The sequence below is a fragment of the Micromesistius poutassou genome (assembly GCF_964030765.1).
Source record: "Micromesistius poutassou genome assembly, chromosome: 11".
NCBI lineage: Eukaryota > Metazoa > Chordata > Actinopteri > Gadiformes > Gadidae > Micromesistius > Micromesistius poutassou.
Window position 1 is genome coordinate 3,405,788 of NC_140281.1, and position 21,871 is coordinate 3,427,658.

At 45.4% G+C, this 21,871-nt stretch overlaps 2 protein-coding genes and 1 non-coding gene across 4 annotated transcripts; 2 read left to right on the forward strand and 1 right to left on the reverse strand.

The window, feature by feature from the left end:
- Positions 1–884: 884 nt before the first annotated feature.
- Positions 885–8,423, forward strand: LOC311355912 (glucagon receptor-like; the record flags this gene model as incomplete). The annotated part of the gene is made up of 13 exons (XM_084475725.1): positions 885–956; positions 1,118–1,220; positions 1,391–1,498; positions 2,219–2,337; positions 2,863–2,969; positions 3,399–3,555; positions 4,837–4,996; positions 5,763–5,823; positions 6,198–6,267; positions 6,355–6,446; positions 6,996–7,134; positions 7,253–7,294; positions 8,352–8,423. 13 exons carry the CDS (start codon positions 885–887, stop codon positions 8,421–8,423), a joined length of 1,302 nt encoding a protein of 433 aa, XP_084331851.1.
- Positions 8,424–13,097: 4,674 nt separating this feature from the next.
- Positions 13,098–13,169, reverse strand: AC3HAE_025793 (transfer RNA cysteine (anticodon GCA)). The gene has a single exon. It is a non-coding gene; the product is annotated as a tRNA-Cys (tRNA).
- Positions 13,170–13,721: 552 nt separating this feature from the next.
- On the forward strand, positions 13,722–19,360 carry LOC311355533 (LIM and SH3 domain protein 1-like). 2 transcript variants are annotated; one of them, XM_084475291.1, is made up of 7 exons: positions 13,722–13,859; positions 14,686–14,780; positions 15,668–15,752; positions 17,181–17,288; positions 18,326–18,395; positions 18,500–18,582; positions 18,880–19,360. In XM_084475291.1, the coding sequence occupies exons 1-7, from the start codon at positions 13,791–13,793 to the stop codon at positions 19,054–19,056; spliced, it is 687 nt and encodes a 228-aa protein (XP_084331417.1). In that variant the 5' UTR covers positions 13,722–13,790; the 3' UTR covers positions 19,057–19,360. The 2 variants fall into 2 exon arrangements, with proteins under 2 accessions (XP_084331417.1, XP_084331418.1); XM_084475292.1 differs by having other exon boundaries at positions 13,729–13,859; positions 14,697–14,780.
- The last annotated feature ends 2,511 nt before the right edge of the window (positions 19,361–21,871 follow it).

Here is a 21,871-nt window from a genome sequence, read left to right on the forward strand (position 1 = left end):
TATTAATAACATATAAAGGCCTGCAGGTTCTGAATTTCAATATTTCATCTTGATGTAATAAAAGGGATCCAGCCCTGATCATTCCAGCTTTGAGTCCCAAATGTACATTTATTAAAGTTCATCTTTCCTAGAAAATATCCGGAGGGAAGAAGGATAATATATAACCTCCGGGTCTCGACACAAACCCCAGAGAGTCAAAACCTTCATCCACCATGAGTTGTTATTCAAGTTTTATATGAAAGAAATACAGCTTTTCTCTATAAACCCCGTTCCTCCACTCCTAGGACAGGGGTCGGGGGGGGGGGGGGGGGGGGGGGGTTCTGCGTAGCTGGGTGAAATACCATGACCAATCCGTACAGGATGACATTTTCTGAAACATCTCGAAGTGTCATCTTGAAAGAGCGGGTGCTGCGGCACTCCGTTGCCATGACATTAAGCCCCTTGTCCTTGGTCATGCGTCAGATAACATGTCACGGAACACAGCCGCCTGTTTTTTGCTCAGCTGGCACAATATCAAGAGTCAACCCCCCCAGGCCCCCACCGACCCCCCTGACCCGCGTGAGGGGGAGGATGGTGTAATTGCTGTTATTGTAGTGAAGCCCCACCTGCCCATGTTCTCTCAGGAGAGTGTAGTCCCCAGTTCAAACCCCAATGTCCACCGTCTGTTGGCATCCTAAAGCCAGATGCCTGTTCCTTCCTGGCATGTGTCTTCAAGATTCACTGTGAGTCGCTTTAGAGAAAGATCTCTGCTCTCTTATAGAGATAATACTTTATCAGGTATCTCCTCAAAATAGATGTTCTCTACTGTTTTAGTGTGGTCTCTGGTATCTTAGTAGAGAGGTTCTCTAGTATCTCACCATCTCTTCTCAGCAAAACAGAACATGATGTGTCAAGTGTTCTCCTGGAGACAGGACTCAGGAAAACTGTTCATCCTGCTCCTCCTCAAACTGTCAGAGGTGAGCATGCCTTCACCACACCCTTCCAGATATGCTTCTACATAGTTTAACAGCACCATGGTACACATGAGCCTGCCAACAGGTATTTTGTATTGACATGAATTGGAATTGAAAGTCTTTTATTGTGGATGCAGATAATGAGAAGTCTTTTATTTTGACAGCTGGAGGGCATCAGCGGGAATGTGTTGGAGGAGACGTACCTGAAGTGGGTGCAGTATAAAGACAACTGCATGAAGACCATCTCCCAGGAGCCCCCAGGAGAAGGTGTGTGTGTGTGTGTGTGAGTGTGTGTGTGTGTGTTGAGGTATATCTCGGTTTGTGTGTGTGTGTGGGTGTTGAGGTATATCTTGGTTTGTGTGTGTGTGTGTGTGTGTGTGCGTGTGTGTACGTGTGTGTTGAGGTTTCTGAGTGTGTGTTTGTGTCTGTGTGTCCAGGGTTGTTGTGTAACCGAACGTTTGACCGCTACGCCTGCTGGCCTGACACCCCGGCCGGCTCCACCTCCAACGTGACCTGCCCCTATTACCTGCCCTGGTTCCACAAAGGTCAGCCTGAACACCGCTCTCCTATTGGTCAGCTCCAACAGAATGCATCCACCACACTGAGACTGAAAACCAAGGCGAAATGTTCTTGGTTCGATGTCTGATCCTTCAAGGTCCCAAATTATACCACCAGGTGCGAGTATGATTAGCTGTTACAGATTTTCAAAACGGCTTGTAATGTCTAATCACACTCACGCCTGGTGGCATAATACGGGACCTTTAATGTGCACAGACTATCTGTAGGCACGCAGACCAGACTTAACTATTTGTGTGTATGTGGATGTCTATGTGTGTATCTGTGTGGGTGTGTGTATGTCCATGCATCCTGTGCCCATTTTGTGTGTGTGTGTGTGTGTGTGTGTGTGTGTGAGTGTGTGTTGTTTGTCTCATTGTGCGCGGTAGTGAGCTTGGTCTGGGGAGGCTGCTGTAATTTTCCTCAGCACAAGAGACTTGATCAACGGGCCTAGTTCAACTGACTCTGTACGCAATTGGCTGCTTGCCGTTGCTTCCCTGTCGTCATTGTGTTAAACCAGCCAATAGTGCGCCAGGGGGAGAAGCCAGCTTGGTGATTGGCTCCCGCGAAAACGTTTCGGAAGCAGAAAGAAATGTACTGCTCTTCTCCAGATCCTTCTGCAGGACGAATTCAAATCGCTGGCAGAACGGGCCGGGGGGTACCCAGTCTAGCGTGTTTGTGCATGTGTGATAATGTGCGCTCCTCCTCAGTGTCCCAGGGGGTTGTCAGGAGGATGTGCGGGTCTGATGGCCGCTGGCTGCAGGAGGCGGGGCAAGTCTGGCGGGACATCTCCCAGTGTGAGGAGGAACAGGAAGTGACGTCACAGGAGGTGCGTTGCTACGGACTCCGGGAATGTCGGAGGGAGACGAGAGGAGCTGGCGTTTGACGTTACGTTCACACTACCTCCGTCCGTCGACGGATGGGGGATTTTTGACGTATCCGTGTGTTTTCCCGGGTTGTATTACAAAGGCGATTTCATTCGAAAGTGTATTTGCGTATATTTGCGTACTGCGATCTGATTGGTCGACGGATCCCTCGCCTGCCCGAAAAGTTGAACATCCGTAGGCCAATCAGATCGCATTATCCAAACTGTAACGCCACAATGCATTTCGAGAGCGCCCCATGCGAAGTCAATGAGATCCGTCGACGGACACATAACTGGCCCCCCCTTTCTCTCTCTCTCTCTCTCTCTCTCTCTCTAGTGTGAATCAGGCTTAACACCCGACGATTTGTATTGAATAGTTTGTGCATCGGTTGCTCTGATATTTACCTTTGTAAATATCAGAGCAAGTGAGGCGGGGAACAGCCATAACGTGCAATCAAAAATAATGTGCGAGTATGTATGTATCTCCAGCTGTGGTACAAGGAGCTGATGGTGAGCTTCAGAATGCTCTACACGGTGGGCTACTCCCTCTCCCTCTCCACCCTCACCATGGCCCTCCTCATCCTGCTCAGCTTCAGGTCAGTTCCTGCTCCTCCTCCTCCTCATCATCATCATCATCATCATCATCATCATCATCATCATCCACCGCCTCCTAATCATCATATCATCATTCTCCTGCTCCTCCTCATCCTCATCCTCCTCTTCCTCCTGCTCAGCTTCAGGTCAGTTCCTACTCCTCCTCCTCCTCATCGTCATCATCATCATCCACCTCCTCGTCCTACTCCTCCTCCTCCTCATCGTCATCATCATCATCCACCTCCTCATCCTCCTCCTCCTCATCCTCCTCCTCCTCCTCCTCCTCATCATCATCATCATCATCATCATCATCCACCTCCTCGTCCTCCTCCTCCTCATCGTCATCATCATCATCATCCACCTCCTCCCCCTCCTGTATAAACTCTGGGAGATGGCTAGCCCCAGATCTGTTTGGTGTTCCGTGTCGACAGGAAGTTGTACTGCACCAGGAACTACATCCACGCCAACCTCTTCCTGTCCTTCATCCTGCGGGCCGTCTCCGTCATCGTCAAGGATACACTGCTGGAGCGGCACTGGGGCCGCCAGATCATGCAGCAGGCCGACCTGCATCACATGCTCAGCCACCAGGTCAGCCAAGCACATGCTCAGCCATCGACTTGGCCAATCACACGCCCAGCCATAGAATCAGCCAATCACACGCCCGGCCACCAGGCCAGCCAATCACATGCTCAGCCATCGACTCGGCCAATCACACGCACGGCCACCAGGTCAGCCAATCACATGTACAGCCACCAGGTCAGCCAATCACACACTCCTCCGTCAAGTCATCCAATCACACGCACAGCCATTGAATCAGCCAATCACATGCTCAGCCATTGAATCAGCCAATCACCCGCCCAGCCACCAGGTCAGCCGATCACATGCTCAGCCACCAGGTCAGCCAATCACGCGCTCCGCCACCAGGTCAGCCAATCATTTACATTTTACATTTACATTTAGGGAATTCTGCAGATGCTTTCATCCAAAGCAACATTTGTCAGTAGAAAGAGAAACAACAACAATATATCGCTTTTGGAACAGTAAATATGTTTATAGAAACAGTTGCCAAGCTAACAATGGCTAGATTACAATCACACCCATAGCCACGAGATCAGGCAATAACATTTAGGACCCAATGTGAATTATCATTAGCCTTGTCAGTTAAAGAAAAATAAACAAATTCAGGCACGATGCGGGGTAAATTAGCTTTATTCCTATTTAGATCCATGTGTTCATTTCTTCCTTTTTGCGTAGACCACTGAGCAATTGTTGTTCATCCCATTGAAATCCTGAGCATACTATATATATATACTTTATACTTTTTGAAGTATACCTTTCTCTGTGTATGGTCTGGGGGTGCTGGTCTTGCTTCCATGCCAATCAGGACCTTACAAGTAGGTGGTTCAGGCACACTTAAGCCCAAAAGCCCCAGACACCCCTATTATTTTCGATGTACAACCCCCACACCAGCGGCAGTTAGGCACGTGCCAGCGCTCGCCTGCGTGCCGGCCAGCGACCCTTCAAGCCACTGTCCTATTGCACAGCGTCACCGCCCCTGAAAAAGCTTTTTTCCGCCGCAAGGTGACAAGTTTGCTTGCCTAGGTCTTCCTGTTGACGCTGCAGCGCGATGCTTCTTATTGGTACTAGGGGCGGCACTTGACGCGCGTCATATGACATGCTGCAGAGCCGGTAAGTTTTACGCTAAAGTCCATAAAGGCTGGCTCTGCAAGACTTCATAGACCATCGCTTACATAATTAACAAGATTTAAACTGATAGAATCCATACAGATTAAATCGGGAACTTGAGTAGAACATGAGATGTGATATGATGCGTTGCCATTCCATAAAACATGTTTTAATTCCTGCTAGGCTGCTATTGGCTGCCGGATTGCCCAGGTGGTGATGCAGTACTGTGTTCTGGCCAATCACTTCTGGTTCTTTGGAGAAGCGGTGTACCTGCACTCAGTGCTCATTGGCTCAGTGTTCATCGACCACAACAAATACCTGCCGTACATCTGCCTGGGCTGGGGTAAGGCTCCCATAGACCTCTGAAGAATAAGTCCCGTCTCCGAGGCTCCCGGTTAAATGTCTATGGGAAATAACATGCCATTTTTGAATGATCATACATAACAAACTCTGTAGGTGGCGAAGAAGTAAAAGCTGCATCACGATTTGAACGACACATTTGGGAAAGTCGTGACGTCCGAAGTCTGCGCAGATCCGTGTTAGCATAATGCTTCTTCATAATAGTTAACTACTCTAACGTCACATGAGACGATCCAAAACTTCAGTGGAAACTAGATGGAAGAAGTGTGTAGTTCAAAACGGGATGCAGCTTTTACTTCTTTGCCACCTACAGAGTTTGATATGTACGATCATTCAAAAACACCATGTTATTTCCCATAGCCATTTCACAGAGGGAACCGGGAGCCTCAGAGTCGGGACTTATTCTTCAGAGGCTCTTAGGCTCACTCTCTGGCTCACTTACAGTTTGACTGTTGATTAGTGTGCAATGTCCCTGAAATAAACCAATAAATAAATAAATAAAAGAGGTCTATGGCTCAGCTAGCCGTCCATGTTGACAGTGGAGTCCTCACCGTTATATTTACACACGTATTTAATGTGTTTGTTGTTAAGGGTATTGATTGAGTATGAGTTTATATACATGCCATCAAAAGAGGAGTTAGGATATGTGTTTTTGTAGTGATTAACGTTATAGTTTGGGAAGTGTCATGATATGAGGAGTTTATGTGTTTATATGAGGAGTCAGATTTTGTATTTCGCTATTTTCTCAGGCACTCCTCTTCTGTTTGTCCTTCCCTGGGTTCTGGTGAAGCTTCTGAAGGAAAATAAAGAGTAAGAAGGGGCGCTGTGTGTTTTATGTGTTTTGTGGGGTCCATGTTGTTTGTGGTGTCCATTGGTTTTATATGTTTTGTCGGGTTCATGCAGTTTATGGGATTCAGGTGTTTTGTGGGATCTGTTGTGGTTTGAGGGGTCTAGGTGTTTTATGGGGTTGATTACTTGTATGTGTTTTGTGGGTTCCATGTTTTTGTGGGGTTCATGCAGTTTGTGGGGTCCATATGTTTAGTTGGGTCCATGTAGTTTGTCGAGTCCATGTGTTTTGTGGGGTCACTATGTTTTGTGTTGTTTTACGGGGTCCTTGTGGTTTATGGGGCCCTGGTTGTCCATGCCAGGGTCACTGAGACCAGCCTGTGTGTGTGTGTATGCAGGTGCTGGGCGCTGAACCAGAACATGAACTGCTGGTGGATCATCAGGCTGCCCATCTTGCTGGCTTCACTGGTGAGTCCATACAAGAACACTGTTCAATTCACACCATAACCACCTGGAATATATTATGTTTGACGGGTAGATTTCCCTTTCCACCAGATCAATTTGTTAATTTTCATGATGATCCTGAAGGTGATTCTGTCCAAACTAAGAGCCAGTAACCAGAACGGATACCCAGACTACAAACTTCGGTAATGTGCAACCACTTACTTAAACAGGATTTTCGATTATTGGTAACAGGGAAAATAGATTGCCTTTTTACTCGTAGAGAAAGGTGTGAGAGAGAGAGACAGCGAGAGAGCGAGAGAGAGAGAGAGAGAGAGAAAGAGAGAAAGAGGTTTAATATGAATGAGATGACAGACAGGCGCGATTCTAGGTTTCTTAAACATCCGGGGCTCAGTGGGACGACGGGGGGGGGGAGGGGGGGGGGGATCGCGGGCGGATGGGATTGTTGACGGGGGGCGGCGGTGGACAGAAGGTTGAATTCTCTTTTTTTTAGGGTTAGGGTTTATTATTATTTTTTCAAACAAAAATAGATTCGGGGCTATTTCAATTTGATCCGGGGCTTTAGCCCCGAATAAAACAGCCTAGTGACGCCACTGACGCCACAGATATCGAGAGATGAGCTGAATAAATGTACTTGTTGTCTTTGCACAATCCCGTAAGCATTGCCACTTTAATTCCACCATTCATGTGTATGTGTATGTGGTGAATATAAAGAATTGTCTTCCTCTCCACAGACTGGCAAAGGCCACGTTGACCCTCATCCCTCTTTTCGGGATCCATGAGGCCATCTTCGTCTTCGCAACGGACGAACAGACAACGGGGCTCCTGCGCCACGTCAAAGTCTTCTTCACCCTCTTCCTCAACTCTTTCCAGGTTCACAACGTCCGCTTCCTCCAGGGAGTCACAGATGACCTTTTTATATTCTGTTCAAGGTTGCTTTCTATTTACATTCATGCTTCGCCTGAGGACTGAGGACCTTTTCTTTTCTCAGGGTTTCCTGGTCTCCGTGCTCTACTGCTACACCAATAAAGAGGTGAGTTTTCAATTTCCACACTCACACCTCACCACTGTTCCAGACAGTTTTTTTTAAAGGTTAGGTGTGTGCAGCGCCGTCGTATAGGGGGTAAAGGTTATGACAATTATAAGGGCCCACAGCCCCCTAGGGCCCACACACAGCCCCCAGTAGCCTCTATGACAAAATGATTATGCATACACTGAACTAATATATATTTATATGAATTAATCCGAATTAAAACAAAGCCACAAATCATACAATATTCTTATTTTAATTTCGCGGACGAGCGCTATTGCGGCGCGATTGTTGAGGGGGGGGAGGGGGGTTGGATCGCGGACGAGCGCTATTGTTAACGGGGGCGTTCGATCGCGGACGAGCACTTTTGCGGGCGCGATTGTTGAAGAACACTCAGAGGGCACTTTTTACGAGGCAAAAAGGGCAGGGGCTCAAGCACCCCTAGGGCCCTATGTGTGCACGTGCCTGGTTCTTCCCATGGTTCTTCCTCATCGGAAGTGAGTGAGCGATGAGACTTACAGTGAACAAACAATCAAATTTAAACTTTAATTGAGATTAGATGAGGCCTGTTGTTGTTTTTGATATTTGTTTTACAACAACGTATTCCATGTGCTCTTTGTTTCACTTGCACATTTAAGTTAAATGCTACATTTATTATTTTTGCATATCAGTGCTTGATTGTTAAATACAATAAAATACCCACACCTATTTGTTGAGTGGTTAATTGAAAATGTATTTGCAATCAGAGGTGTAATAACGTGTTGCAAATCAGGGAAATGAGAATAAGACAATTAATAATACATAATTTACATAATAATACTCTGACTTGTTAAGTCGTTAAATGTAAAAAAGGAAACAAATTGGGTGTATTACACCAGGCACCGTCAAGAACACTGAAAAACAAGAACATTTAAGGTGCCAATGAATGGCGGAGAGGGGCCCACACCGATATTCTTTCAGGGGGCCCAGAATTCCTAGCAACTGCCCTGGGTGTGTGTGTGTGTGGGTGTCGGTGTGTGTCTGCATGTGTGTGTGTGTGTGTGTGTGTGTGTGTGTGTAGGTGAGGTCGGAGCTGCAGAGGAAGCTATCCAGCTGGAGGGGGGATCCGGCGACGGCGTGTTGTGGACAGTGACTAACGGCCTCTGACTCCCGGGTCCACACCTTCTCCATCGCCTCGGTCCCGGACTGCAACCACTCCTCATCCTCCTCCTCATCCTCCTCCTTCATCCCTGGCCGGGTCATCTGTGTCGGGGGGTGCTTACCTTCAGACTCCCCCACGAGGGTGATGGGTCAGAATAGCAGACCTCCAGACCCCATCTTGCTACAGAGCAGAGCTCAAAGCCTGAGGGAAGGCCGGAGGCAGGGTAGGGGTCACGGCCTGGGTCAGGAGCCTGGACAGAGCTCGGGTCAGGGCCTAGGTCAATGTCTGGGCCCAGGCCTGGATCAGGACCTGGATCAGGACCTGGGTCGGGGTCTGGGGCAGAGCCGGGAACAGGGCCTGAGTCTTGGTCAGGACCTGGGTCTGAAGCAGGGCCTCGGTCAGGGTCAGGAACTAGATCTGAGGCAAGGCCTGGGACAGGGCATGCGCAGTAGTGAGCAGGAGAGTCCAGAGTGCACCATGCAGGTGTCTTTTCTCATCCATCTCCCAGACCCTGTAGAGATACCTCCTCACGAGGTCCCGCTGCATGCAGACTGAAACTTCTCCGCCCCATTCTCTCATTCAGACTGGTGGCAGTGGTTTAGGAGGTAAAGCAGGTTGACCGGAGGGTTGCTAGTTCGATCCCTGGCTCCTGTCTAGATGTCGCGTGTGTGTGGTTGACACCGCCGTCTGTGTTTGAATGTGTTTATGAATGGTTGTAAGTCGCTGCGGACAAGAGTATGTGCTAAATATATATAAATAACCTGTACATATACTTTTATACTGACGTTTTGAGTAGAGAATAGAAGATGTAAACTTGTTTGTTTTGAAAATCTGTATCGTCCCCCTGTGGAACTGAATGCCTTGTCTTTGGCACTGTGTTTTATTCTTCAAATGCAGGAATACCCTTCTGTAGTGTAACAACTTGTCCAAGACCCAAAAACACTCTGGAGACACACTCACACAACTAACACATGAGATTGTGAATGTGGTAGCGTTGGGAAATATTTGAGAAGTGCAAACCTCTCAAATACATGTTCAGAGGTTGCTTTTTTTGTGTCTCATTCTCCAGAGATAATAAAGTTATGTACAAAACAATGGATTCCTGTTCTCCTGGATCCTCATCATAACTGTCCAGACAAGAACTAAGCCCCATGATTATTAGTATTGATGTTTTCGGAGCACACTGGGTTGACCAATATTTATTCATTCCCCCCGGGGATGAATAAAGTATCTCGAATAGAATTGAATTTAAAGGTCTCATTCCCCGAGAAACCGTTTAGTACTTTTTACTTTTGAAATACGAAAGGTCACTTAGAGTATGCATGCTGTTTGTTTTTTTCAGCGGTTGTTTTTTTTTTGACCTGCGCGCATGTTTTTTTTTTGCCCTGCACACGCATGTTTTTTTTTTTGGACATGCGCGCAGGTAAAAAAAAAACATGTGACTAGTTTGCATGCCTGTGTGTATAGCCTACGTGTGTGTAAGCGTAGGCTATGTTGTAGTTCCGACCTGCCATGGCACGTCAAAATAGCAACAACAACTGCGCTATCCGCTATAGACCAGGTATTTTTCGGTCAGTGGCGCAATTGCATTGCATTTTTTTGATCACTAAAATAGCACCAAGTATCATTTGCGCCGGCACACGCCCCTGCTTTTCGCCGACACGCCTCTCCAGGCGCAAGTGTAGTGGTGCCTGGTTGCTGCGGGGGAAAATCAGCTTTGCGCTGGGTGCAAACTAGCAACGACACATGTCGGTGTAGAAAGTCAATTGCACCAGGCGCAAGATAGGGCCCTTCTTCTGTTTGGCGCACATGGCTAATTTGCATACGCGCACAGGACTGGCTGGCTCCGCTTGGCAAAAAATAGAACATATTTGTGAATAAATGTTTAAAATTCTGAATAGGCTGAATAGGCTACTGGACACCAGCTCATTTTTTCTTTTCTTTTTTTTACGAAATTTGAGACCCCCTTCAAATTTTGCTTTTGAGGCTTTCAGGGGGTCTCATGGGTTAATCGGGGGGGCCCAGCCCCCCCGGACCCCCACGTATTTCGCACACTGCTCACAGGGCATTCATTGCTACTATGACCAGCGCAAAATTAATGAAAAAACGATGCAATGACACCTTTAATATATTGCACACAAACACAACGTGCTGAAGCCATGGAAGCGAACTATCAAACTGGATCAACTGCTGAACCAGATTCTCCCCGACCTAAAAAGCCTCAGCCTCTTTTGAACGAAACTCCATGACCAGAGCGGTGCTAAAACACGGGTAAGTCATAGACTAATTAGACTGTCATTTGAAAGACGGAGACAGTTAATTACAAATGTATACATGAGCTGATCAACTTACAGTTGCAAGCTTGTCAGTAATAGCATATTTGCACTCGTCTCAGAATATTATGTTGCTCCCTCCGCTGGTCTTGGGTGTGTTGCTGTGACAGACAGGACCAGCTAGGGGCAATGAGGGAGAGGAGGTGTGAGCTCACACATTGGCACGAATGCACACACACACACACACACACACACACACACACACACACACACACACACACACACACACACACACACACACACACACACACACACATTCATGCATATCTATACATATAAATGCACACACATTTACACACACACACACACACACACACACACACACACACACACACACACACACACACACACACACACACACACACACACACACACACACACACACACATATGGATCTCTCTGTTATTGCATGTTTCTCAGCTGTTTCTGTCTTGTTGGGGCATGAAGAAATATCCAAAGGATTTTCATTGGGATCCAGTAGCGAGTGAAACAGGTCGTCCAATCAGCAGGAACAGGTCCAAGTGTAGGAACCATCATTGGACAGGTAGGGACTTCACTGGAGTCTTCTGAATGGCTATAGGAGACATAGGTCTTTTGATGGGTCAGAAGATAGAGAATCAGGACATCTCTGCTAAGTGGTATTATTAATGAATTCATTCAATAACTATCAAATGAGAGTTTTGTGGAAATATATGGTTGAACCCATTGAAGTACACCAGCAGGTATCATTAGGCTCTTTTGTAACAGTGCATAAGGGTTGTTCCTTTTTTTTTTTTTTTTTTTTTTTTTACTGCGGGGTGATGCTCCAATAAAGAGAATGGCCTATTCAAAAAGCTCTCTATTGAACCTATTCATCTTGTGAAGCAGTGGGTACCTGTGTGTGGGTTACGATGGCTACCACGACCTGATGGAGACTTGCAGTGTGCCTACTGGAACCCCCTGTTGGGTGAGGTAGAAATTACTTTCTAGAAAAAGTGAGCACGCTTTCAATAGTTGACCTATAAAAGTGGGTCATGGCAACTCGGCTGACTCTAAACTTTTTAAGCTGCCGCAGAAAGTGGAGTCGCTGGTGGTTCCTTTCACTGAACCTGTGTTGATGGTCGTCTCTATAGCTTTTAGCTCTACTTATAACTCAAATGGAGCAACGTTTTGTCAAACTACTTATTTCTGATGTTGGAAGCCCTGTGGAGTTTAGAAAAAAAAAACCTGTTTCTGAAGAGTGGAGCTTTGCAAGTAGCCTATGCCTGTTAGTCAGAAGCAGTACTTAGGGGCAATCTTCATGTCATGTTGCCTTTTGTGAGGATTTCAAACCAGCATGGCGCTTGAGAAGCTTGTAGAACACGCTGCGGGGGTTTGGGAGGGAACCTACGTACAGGCGGAGTCTCTCATCACCCTCCGTCTTAACGTTCGTCACACTCGCTTTCCATTGGTATTCATGAATTACTTCTGGTCTGTAAATACTATCTTTCTGCTCCCTATGGGTTTTAATACTCTAGGCTTACATCTTCTCATATGACGAATGTCATATATATCTAATATATCGAAATGTATCTAATGCCAGTGGTGGTAGTCATATGTAGTCGTTGATGAGTTTTCACATTAATAATAGGCCTACACTTTATTTTTCTTTCTCCATCTCAGCAAACTGTGTCCTCATGATAAAAGGAGCCTGTGCCTGTAATTATGGAGATGTGTTGTGCCAAGGCCACACGATTTTGTGACATCACATCTCAGTAAGTAATCTTCTTCCCATTTTCTCATTCAAGCTTCTCCACAACATGACAGTTCTGAGTTACAGCTTCATAATACCATTTGATTGCCAAAGTGCTCTCTAATAACTGGTATTGTGTAATTTTAAGGGTTGCTGCTGATCTTGTGCAGTACCAGCGTTATGAAGGAAGGTTGCTGTAATCAATGATCCTTTTACGTCTGCTCCATCTCCTTAATTAGATGCTCTTTCAGCCCAAACAGACCTCAGGGAGGGGAAGGCACTTCGTTTTATAGTTATAATATTTAGTTCAATTTATTTATTTATTAATATTATTAATATAATTATTATTGATAATATATAATTATTATCATATCAATAATATTATTTAAAAAAAATAATGATATCTAGATCACAGCCTAATAACCATTTATAATATCCTGCCGAAAACAGCTTGACTGCGCGATCCGAAAACAGAGGCTGCCTTCCCTCTGTGGACCTATAGTGTCATCGATGAGAGTGCGTTGAATATTTTACCGCATATTGTTTGATTGTATTTCGATAACAATCGCTAACGGTCTATTTCACATAAGAAGGACAGATCGAAGCGGATGAAAAAAATTGAGGGGGCACCCGGATTTGAACCGGGGACCTCTTGATCTGCAGTCAAATGCTCTACCACTGAGCTATACCCCCGCTGCTCTACTACTGTGAAATAATTTGAATATATTATATACATAATTAGTATATATTGTTTGACCCGTCGTATAGTCCACAACGATAATAGCGACGTAACAAACACTTCGACATTCAACAAACTGTATTTTAAGGTCTAAGTGGTTTGCCAAATAACTGATAATCCCTGAAAATGTGGGGACAAGAAACAAGATTGTAAAGTGGCCTATTGTAGAAAGCCTGTTGGTCAGCCCCACCGCTAGTTTGACATAACTAACAGTAGGCCTATTTTGTGTCTGCAATCCAAAATCAAACTACTGCAGTTCTAGTTCTAACTGTTCTAGACCTACATCTGCTAAGGAACAGGCTCCGGACCTCTCTCTCTGTCTCTCTCTGTCCCGGGTTCTTATATGCTTGTTGTATCTCCACTGGTCTACACCATGTAAGGACATTCCCGAGACCCTGAGCTCACCCATCCTTCATTCACATCATTCCTGCTCCCAAACTCAACCCCAACAAGACTCCTCCTCGTCTCAACCCAGTCTCCTCTCAAAGTCCCGTCCAACACAGCGCTAAAAAATCACTGTTAAAACTTATCGATTCAGCTTCGTGTCCAGGGGATTATTGTGAACACCTCCCGCTATGAATCCACCGTGTGGAAGATGCAGCAAAGCCGTGTACCCGACGGAGAAGGTTAACTGCCTCGACAAGGTAGGCTGAGGATGCCACTGTCTCAAAGTTTTTGATATTTCATACATGTTTTGACGTAGCCTTCTATGTTGTGGAGATGAAAATCGTTGTGAAACTTGTATGGGCCTTCAAAAATGTTGTACATTTTTATGAAAGGTTTTAAGTAAATTAATATATTACTTTTGTATAGTAGGTATTGTATGTGTTTTATATGGCCCCAGAAGATGTTAAATAGCGGCCATAACTAAGGGGATGGGAGATCTACATGATAACAATAATTTATATGTAGGGTGGATTGCCCTAATGTGGGACATTTTTTGCTTTTCAGACTTCTGTAGAATATTACGATGTGAAGGCAACACATTAAATCCACATCCAATACCTTTTTGAAACCCTCAGGGGGTGTCCTAATCAAATCAAAAGAGAAAATGCAGATAACACATTCATAAAATAAATGATATAGATATCAGTGCTCTTAGTGCCAAACTGTCTGAGAAAATGTGCAGCTTCCTAATGTGGGACAATCATTTGCCTAGTGTGGGACACTGTAAAGTCTATGTTAAAAGGTCTAAACCATGGTGCACCTTCATTCATGAATGATAGTTAAACTTCCTCAATAAGTAATTCTGTAGGTTAAAAAACGAATATTATCAACCCAATAAGAAACAACTAGAAATAAAATCATATATGCAACTACAAATGTGATAAAGCAATGTGATAAAAGAACTACATATCCAATATAACTATGCGATACAGAACGACAAATTCGATTTATCCCGAATGATGTGATAGAACTGCAGATATGATGTGATCTTTATTGATTTTACAATAACCTAACTCTCTCTAGTTCTGGCACAGGAGCTGCTTCAGTTGTGAGGTCTGTAAAATGGCGCTCAGTATGACAACCTACAAAGGCTTTGGCAAGAAACCCTACTGCTCCATGTAAGTACTGGACCAGCCTATCACAACCACTAGAACCACCACTAGAGCCAATCACAGCCACTATAACCACCACTACAGCCAATCACAACCACTAGAACCACTACAGCCAATCACAACCACTAGAACCACCACTATAGCCAATCACAGCCACTATAGCCACCACTACAGCCAATCACAACCACTAGAACAACTACAGCCAATCACAACCACGAGAACCACCACTACAGCCTATCACAACCACTAGAACCACCACTACAGCCAATCACAACCACTAGAACCACAACTACAGCCAATCACAACCACTAGAACCACTACAGCCAATCACAACCACTAGAACCGCCACTACAGCCAATCACAACACTAGAACTACTACAGCCAATCACAACCACTAGAACCACTACAGCCAATCAGAACCAACCAGAACCCTATAGGCTAATCACAACCACTATATCCACCACTACAGCCAATCACAGGCATTAGAACCATCACTGCAGCCAAGCAGAACCAACCACAACAATTATACATTCAATCACAATAAACTTAAGCCACCACCACAGCCAATCAATACAGACTAGAACCACTACAGCCAATCAATACAGACTAGAACCACTACAGCTCATCAGAACCAACAAACAGTACCATATGACCTTCACGCACACACACACACACACACACACACACACACACACACACACACACACACACACACACACACACACACACGCACACGCACACGTACACACACACAGGAGTGTAAAGGTTACCTTGAAAGAATGAACATTTTGCTCCTTCTCCTCCTCCTCCTCCCTCTCTTCTTTTTTAATGAAGTATACTCCCTCCATCTGATTGGACAGTTTTTGGTTAATAAGCAACTCTCCCTGTTTCAGGCATTACCCCAAATCCTCCTTCACCATGGTAACCGACACCCCAGAGAACCTCCGCCTCAAACAGCAGACTATGCTCAACAGCCAGGTAGCACACACACACACACACACACACACACACACACACACACACACACACACACACACACACACACACACACACACACACACACACACACACACACACACACACACATTCACAAATACACACACACAGATACAGAGTTAGTTTAGGTTAGGGTTGAGCTGATTATAATATAATAATTATTTTAATATAACAATATAAAGTCTGATAGCTGACTTGCTCAAATCAAACTTTTACATTTTTACATTTGTTTGGACCAATCATTTGGACCAATCTGTTATTTGCAGTAGAAACCACTAACTCGTTTACACGAGCTACTGTAGAAATCCACCTATTAAAATCCCCTAAAACAAATTAAAGATTGCATGCCCACATTGTGTTCAGTACCTCAATAAACCCTTAAAGAATTAACCTCCATCATCTCAGGGATAGGACTCATCATTGCACCAGAGCCATGTTCAGGATGAGTCGCACTGGGAGGCTGATGAAAGGCAGAGGCTGAGCCTCGGGTTAGGGTGGGATAGAGTGAGTTAGGGTGAGATAGGGTGAGTTAGGGTGGGTTAGTGTAGTATAGGGTGAGTTAGGGTGAGATGTGTGAGTTAGAGTGAGTTAGGGTGTGATAGGGTGAGTTAGGGTGGGTTAGGGTGAGATAGGGTGAGATAAAGTGAGTTAGGGTGAGATAGGATGGGTTAGTGTAGTATAGGGTCGGTTAGGGTGAGTAAGGGTGAGCTAGGGTGAGAAAGGGTGAGTTATGGTGTAATAGGGTGAGTTAGGGTGAGATAGGGTGAGTTAGGGTGTAATAGGGTGAGTTTGGGTGAGATATGGTGAGTTAGGGTGGGTTAGTGTAGTATAGAGTCAGTTAGGGTGGGTTAGGGTGAGTAAGGGTGAGTTAAGGTGGGATAGGGTGAGTTAGGGTAGGTTAGGGTGAGATGGAGTGAGTTAGGGTGAGATAGGGTGGGTTAGGGTGGGTTAGTGTAGTATAGGGTCAGTTAGGTTGGGTTAGGGTGAGTTAGGGTGAGATAGGGTGAGTTAGGGTGTAATAGGGTGAGTTAGGGTGAGATGTGTGAGTTAGGGTGAGTTAGGGTATGATACGGTGAGTTAGGGTGATATAGGGTGAGTTAGGCTGGGTAACTCTAGGATAGGGTGGGTTAGGGTGGGATAGGGTTAGTTAGGCTGGGTAACTCTAGGATAGGGTGGGATAGGGTGGGTAGGGATAGGGTGGTTATAGGTAAGTGTGGGCTAGGACGGTTTAGGCTGGGGAAAGATGGGGTGCGTCAGCTCTTCCCTCTGGTCGTTCGGTCCTTCCTCTCCTCCTCCTCCTCCTCTGGTTCTGTTTACAACCATAAAAGTCCTTCCCACCCTCACACCACATGACGTGTTTGTGTGTGTGTGTGTGTTTGTGTGGATGTGTATGTGTTTTTTGTGTGTCAGGCCCTGTACAAAGAAGACTTTGAGCGGAGCAGGGGGCGGGGCTTCAGCGTTGTCACGGATACGCCCGAGATGCAGAGGGTGAAGAAAACCCAGGACCTGATCAGCAACGTGAGTCCTCTTAACTTAACATAACTAACCCTGTTCCCTTACTTAACTTGGCCAGTATAATATAATAATTTAATAATTTAACTTGACTAACCCTTCATTTAAATTCTTCTGCTGGGGGAGGGTAGAGGGGTTAGAGAAGGAGGGGTCGGAAGGTGAAAAATGGAGGAGGGGTGAGAGGGAGTGAGAGATGGATGATTTAGAGGTTGAGGGGTGAAAGATGGAGGAGTGAGAGTTGTAGGGCTGGGAGGTGGAAGGGTGAGACATGAAGGGATGAAAGGGTGAGATGGAGGGGTGAGACATGAAGGGATGAAAGGGTGAGATGGAGGGGTGAGAGGGTAAGCGCTTAAGATCTGGAGTCTCTCTCAGACCCAATGCTTCGACCTCAGAGGAATGGCTGCCCTATATGGTCACAGTATCCCAGCTGGAGACACACACACACATACACACACACACACACACACACGCCTGCTCTGATCTCTCCCGGGACCAGCTATAAACAGAAGGCTGGAAGTAAACCATTTATTCTTTCATTCGTTCTGTTCCCTTTCTTTACTTTTCTCTCCCTTATATCTTTCATTATTTCTCTGTTAATTTCCTTGCTTCTGTCCTCACTCTCCTCTGTTCTTTCAGTTCTGTGGATTTCTTTCTGAACTGTTTTTAATGAGTTTAGATTCTCTCTCTGGTCGAACCAGAATAGAGCACAGTAGGATCCCCCTCTCTCTCTCTCTCTCCCTCCCTCCCTCTCTCCCTTTCTCTCTTCCTCTTTCTTCCTTCCTCTCTCCCTCTTTCTCCTCTCTCTGTCTTCCTCCCTCCCTCCTTCCCTCACTCACTCCCAGATTCCTCTCTCTTTCCCCCTCCTTCTCTTACCAAATAAAAATAAATAATATAATGCATGATTTCAAGAATAGCCTACTACTTATTTCAGGGGTATCTTGCTGAGATTTATATTGCTTCAGTTTGTGTGTGTGTGTGTGTGTGTGTGTGTGTGTGTGTGTGTGTGTGTGTGTGTGTGTGTGTGTTTGTGTTCGTGCACGCAGATCAAGTACCATGAGGAGTTTGAGAAGAGTAAGGTTAGAAGTGACGCACCGCCACCCGAAAACAGGCAAGGTCTGACTTATTTTTTGTTGTTGTTTCTTTGAACGAAAACGTTGGTATATTTCTGTTTATTTAGTTCCGTTGCGGGATTCTTTCCCTTCTGTGTAATTCTGTAGACTGCGAGGAACAGCAACAGCAGATGTTCCGTCCGACTCCCGGGCCCGCAGCTCCTGTTGCCACAGCGCCCTCTGGTGGAGCGGTAGGGACAGTATACCTTGTGATCCACAGTTCAATACCAACTGCTTTATTGGCATGGAAAAAATAGATTTACATTGCCAGAGCACAATGTGCATATATATATATATATATATATATATATATATATATATATACACACATATTTATATGCATATTTATATACTATACATATTCCTCACCTTTTTAAAAAAAAACGGTGTATATGAGGAGGTTCTGAGCACTGTGCAGCTTTTCTCCAGCAGTGTATCTATGAGTTATGTATATCCATGTGTATCTATCGTTGTGTATCTCTATACAGAGGCCGCGGTTCCAGGCACTGTACAGCTATGCTCCAGCCGATGCTGACGAGGTGAGCCTCCAGGTGGGGGATGTCATCTTGGAGCCCCAGTCCATCGACCAGGGCTGGATGTTCGGGCTGAACCAGCGCACGGGCCAGCGTGGCATGTTGCCCGCGAACTACGTCAAGCTGATCTGAAGCTCCTCATGCCGCTGGCCCTTAGCCCACAGCAACTACCTTTAAATTCATGCCCTTAGCCGTTAGCCTACAGCAACTACCTTCACTGTCATCCCATTAGCCGTATACCTTACAGCAACTACCTTTACTTTCATGCCGTTAACTGTTGGCCTACAGCAACTGTGCTTACTGTAATTCTGTTGGATTTTAAAGACCTGGGAAGAGCAAGAATCTTTGTGGAATTTGTTGTGGAATTTTTTCACCAGAGTAAAATGGTCTTTGGGAATATCTGTTTTGAGTTGACCTTTGTATGAGACCATTTCGTTTTGAGGCTGTTGCATGAATTCAATACTTTGCAATGGCAGAGAAACACAGGGAGGGAGGGAATGGAGAGGGTGGGCAATTCTTTTTGGAGTTATCAAGTATATATCTCTTTATAATTCTCAAATCTTACCCACAGCTCCTTTTACCCTAGGTATACATTAACTGTTTTCATGGTCATGTAGTTAGCCATTAGTTAGTGTGTTAGTTAAAGTGATATTGTTAACTTACATTACCGGCCTTCATCCTCATGCTGTCCGCTGCCAGTTTGTATCAATTGTATCCATATTGTTAGCCACTAGCCTACATTAAACGCTCATATTGTTAGCATAAATGGATCTGTGGTGAACATTTTTTTTTTACAAATCAGAGGGCCGTATTTAAAGTGATAATCTCGAAGATCTCCAAAGATTTAGATTTTGATAAATGTCAGTTCAGTCACTATCCCCCGCATAATTAGGGATCACAATGGTGATTGGTGACAATTATGAAAGCCCCTGCATTCGCAGTAATGTGAATGTTACGAACTAGGTTTCGGTGGTGACTTTACCTTCACAGATTCAAATCACAAGCGGCCTAGTTAGTGATGGATTTCCTATCACCCAGCAGTGTTTGTTACGGCAGAGACGGCATGGCGGAGCCCCCGCAACAGACTTGCTCTTCAACTCACCTGTGTGTGTAGCAGCGCACAGCCTTCTTTTTGCCATAGGTGGCGCCAAAGAGGGCGACACAAAGATCTTCGACATTACTACTTCAAGAGAAAACGTTCGGAATGATGAACATTAGTTTGAGTAATCCTGGAGCTATGAAGAGCTTTACGAACCATATGATTAAAATCTACCTTTATTATTATTTTTTTTTAAATATATTTTACAATATTGGTATAATATATATAATTGACATACAAACTAGTTAGATTCATTTAATATACGGCCAAGTTGGAGTTGGTCAAAAATAGGTCATGTCATGGTACAACGTCCATATGACCTGGATCTTCGACCATGGTCGTCAAAGTGTTCGGTGGGGAGCTGGTGGGTGCGTAATGCGTACCTTTGCGCTCTGTGCACCAACCCTTGTTTCGCTACTCCCTAAATATGAGGGTCACCCGCTGCCACTAAATCCCGATGGTTTGCTGTCCTGGGCCCACGAGGGCGGCACAAGTTCCCCGCCGAAATCAGGACCCTGCACATCTTTCGTTGCAGACTGAAAAATCATCTGCTTAGACCAGTGGCATGCACAGACATTTTGGGGGGCAGGTGCTCAGTGAAAAATAAGGGCAGTGTTACGTCCCCTAAGTGGGCTAGGGGTAAGGGGAGTAACATAGTACCATGTCAAAAACAGTAGGAGTCATGTAGTCCAAGTTAGGGGTGTTTATTGCCAAACTCAAGCGCTTGTCTTCAGGGAGATCCACGGGCAAAAACAAAAACAAAAAACAAAACGTAGCCTATCCCTGACTAGAAACAAAAGACAACTTTCGAAATTAAATTACATGTTCTAATCCTCCCTAGCAACACAGAACCAGGAGAAAAGTGGGCACAAACATAATGGCAGGCTTCCTGGCTCAACACAAAACAAAGAATAACAAAAGAGCTGCTAAACTGTTGCCGGGACAGGGATACCGGGCAGCAGGCGGCAGCAGGCAACAGCAGGCAACAGCAGACAGACAGGACTCCAGGTGTGCACAGTCTAGAGGTGGAGCTGAGGGGGTGGAGCCGAGGGTCTCGAGCTAAAGGCAGCATACACAAAAGCACATTAGAACACATGGGAATGAAACATGCTGCATGTGGAACTGCCGGCTGCCTTATCATAGCAGTGTGAGAATTTTTGTGTGTCATTTTGAAGTGAAGAGTGATCATTACCACTCTCTAAAGCAGCATCCTCCTCGGTGCCATGTCTTTAAAGATGTTGATGACATCACTATGATTGATCTTGATATCTTTTTCTATAGCAAGCAGGAGAAGGTCAGAGAGCCGTTCTTCTCCACACAGACTTTAGTTTAGTTTTGATAATTTTCAGCTTTGAAAATGATTTCTCCACAGAAGCAGTTGTCACTGGCAATGTTGCATAGATTTTTATCATCTTCACAAAGGCAGGAAAGATGAGCTGGCCACTGTTTTCCCTCAGTATGGCAAAGATTTCTTTGAGGTCTTTTGCAGGAAAGCTGGAGTGGAACACCTTTAGTTCTGTCTTCAGCTGGTCCTCGTCTTCTCCATAGAAATCACAGAGGATGTGGACAACTTCCTTGGCTTCTGCGTTTGGCGTGCTTACCCAGTTGGCATGTACCGTTAAGGGGTGGAAGGACTGAATGATTCTAGCAGTGGGACTTCCAGTGTTGAATCTCCTGTTTAGCTCCTCAGTCATAGTATCCAGAAAGGTGAAAAACACACTACTCCTGAAGTATGACTCCACAGACTCAAACTGAGCACCAACTTGAGACACTGTTGGGCTTTGTTATAAATGCACTGGCACTTTCCTTTTCCTCTCCTGACCAGGCACTACAGTAGGTACTGGGATG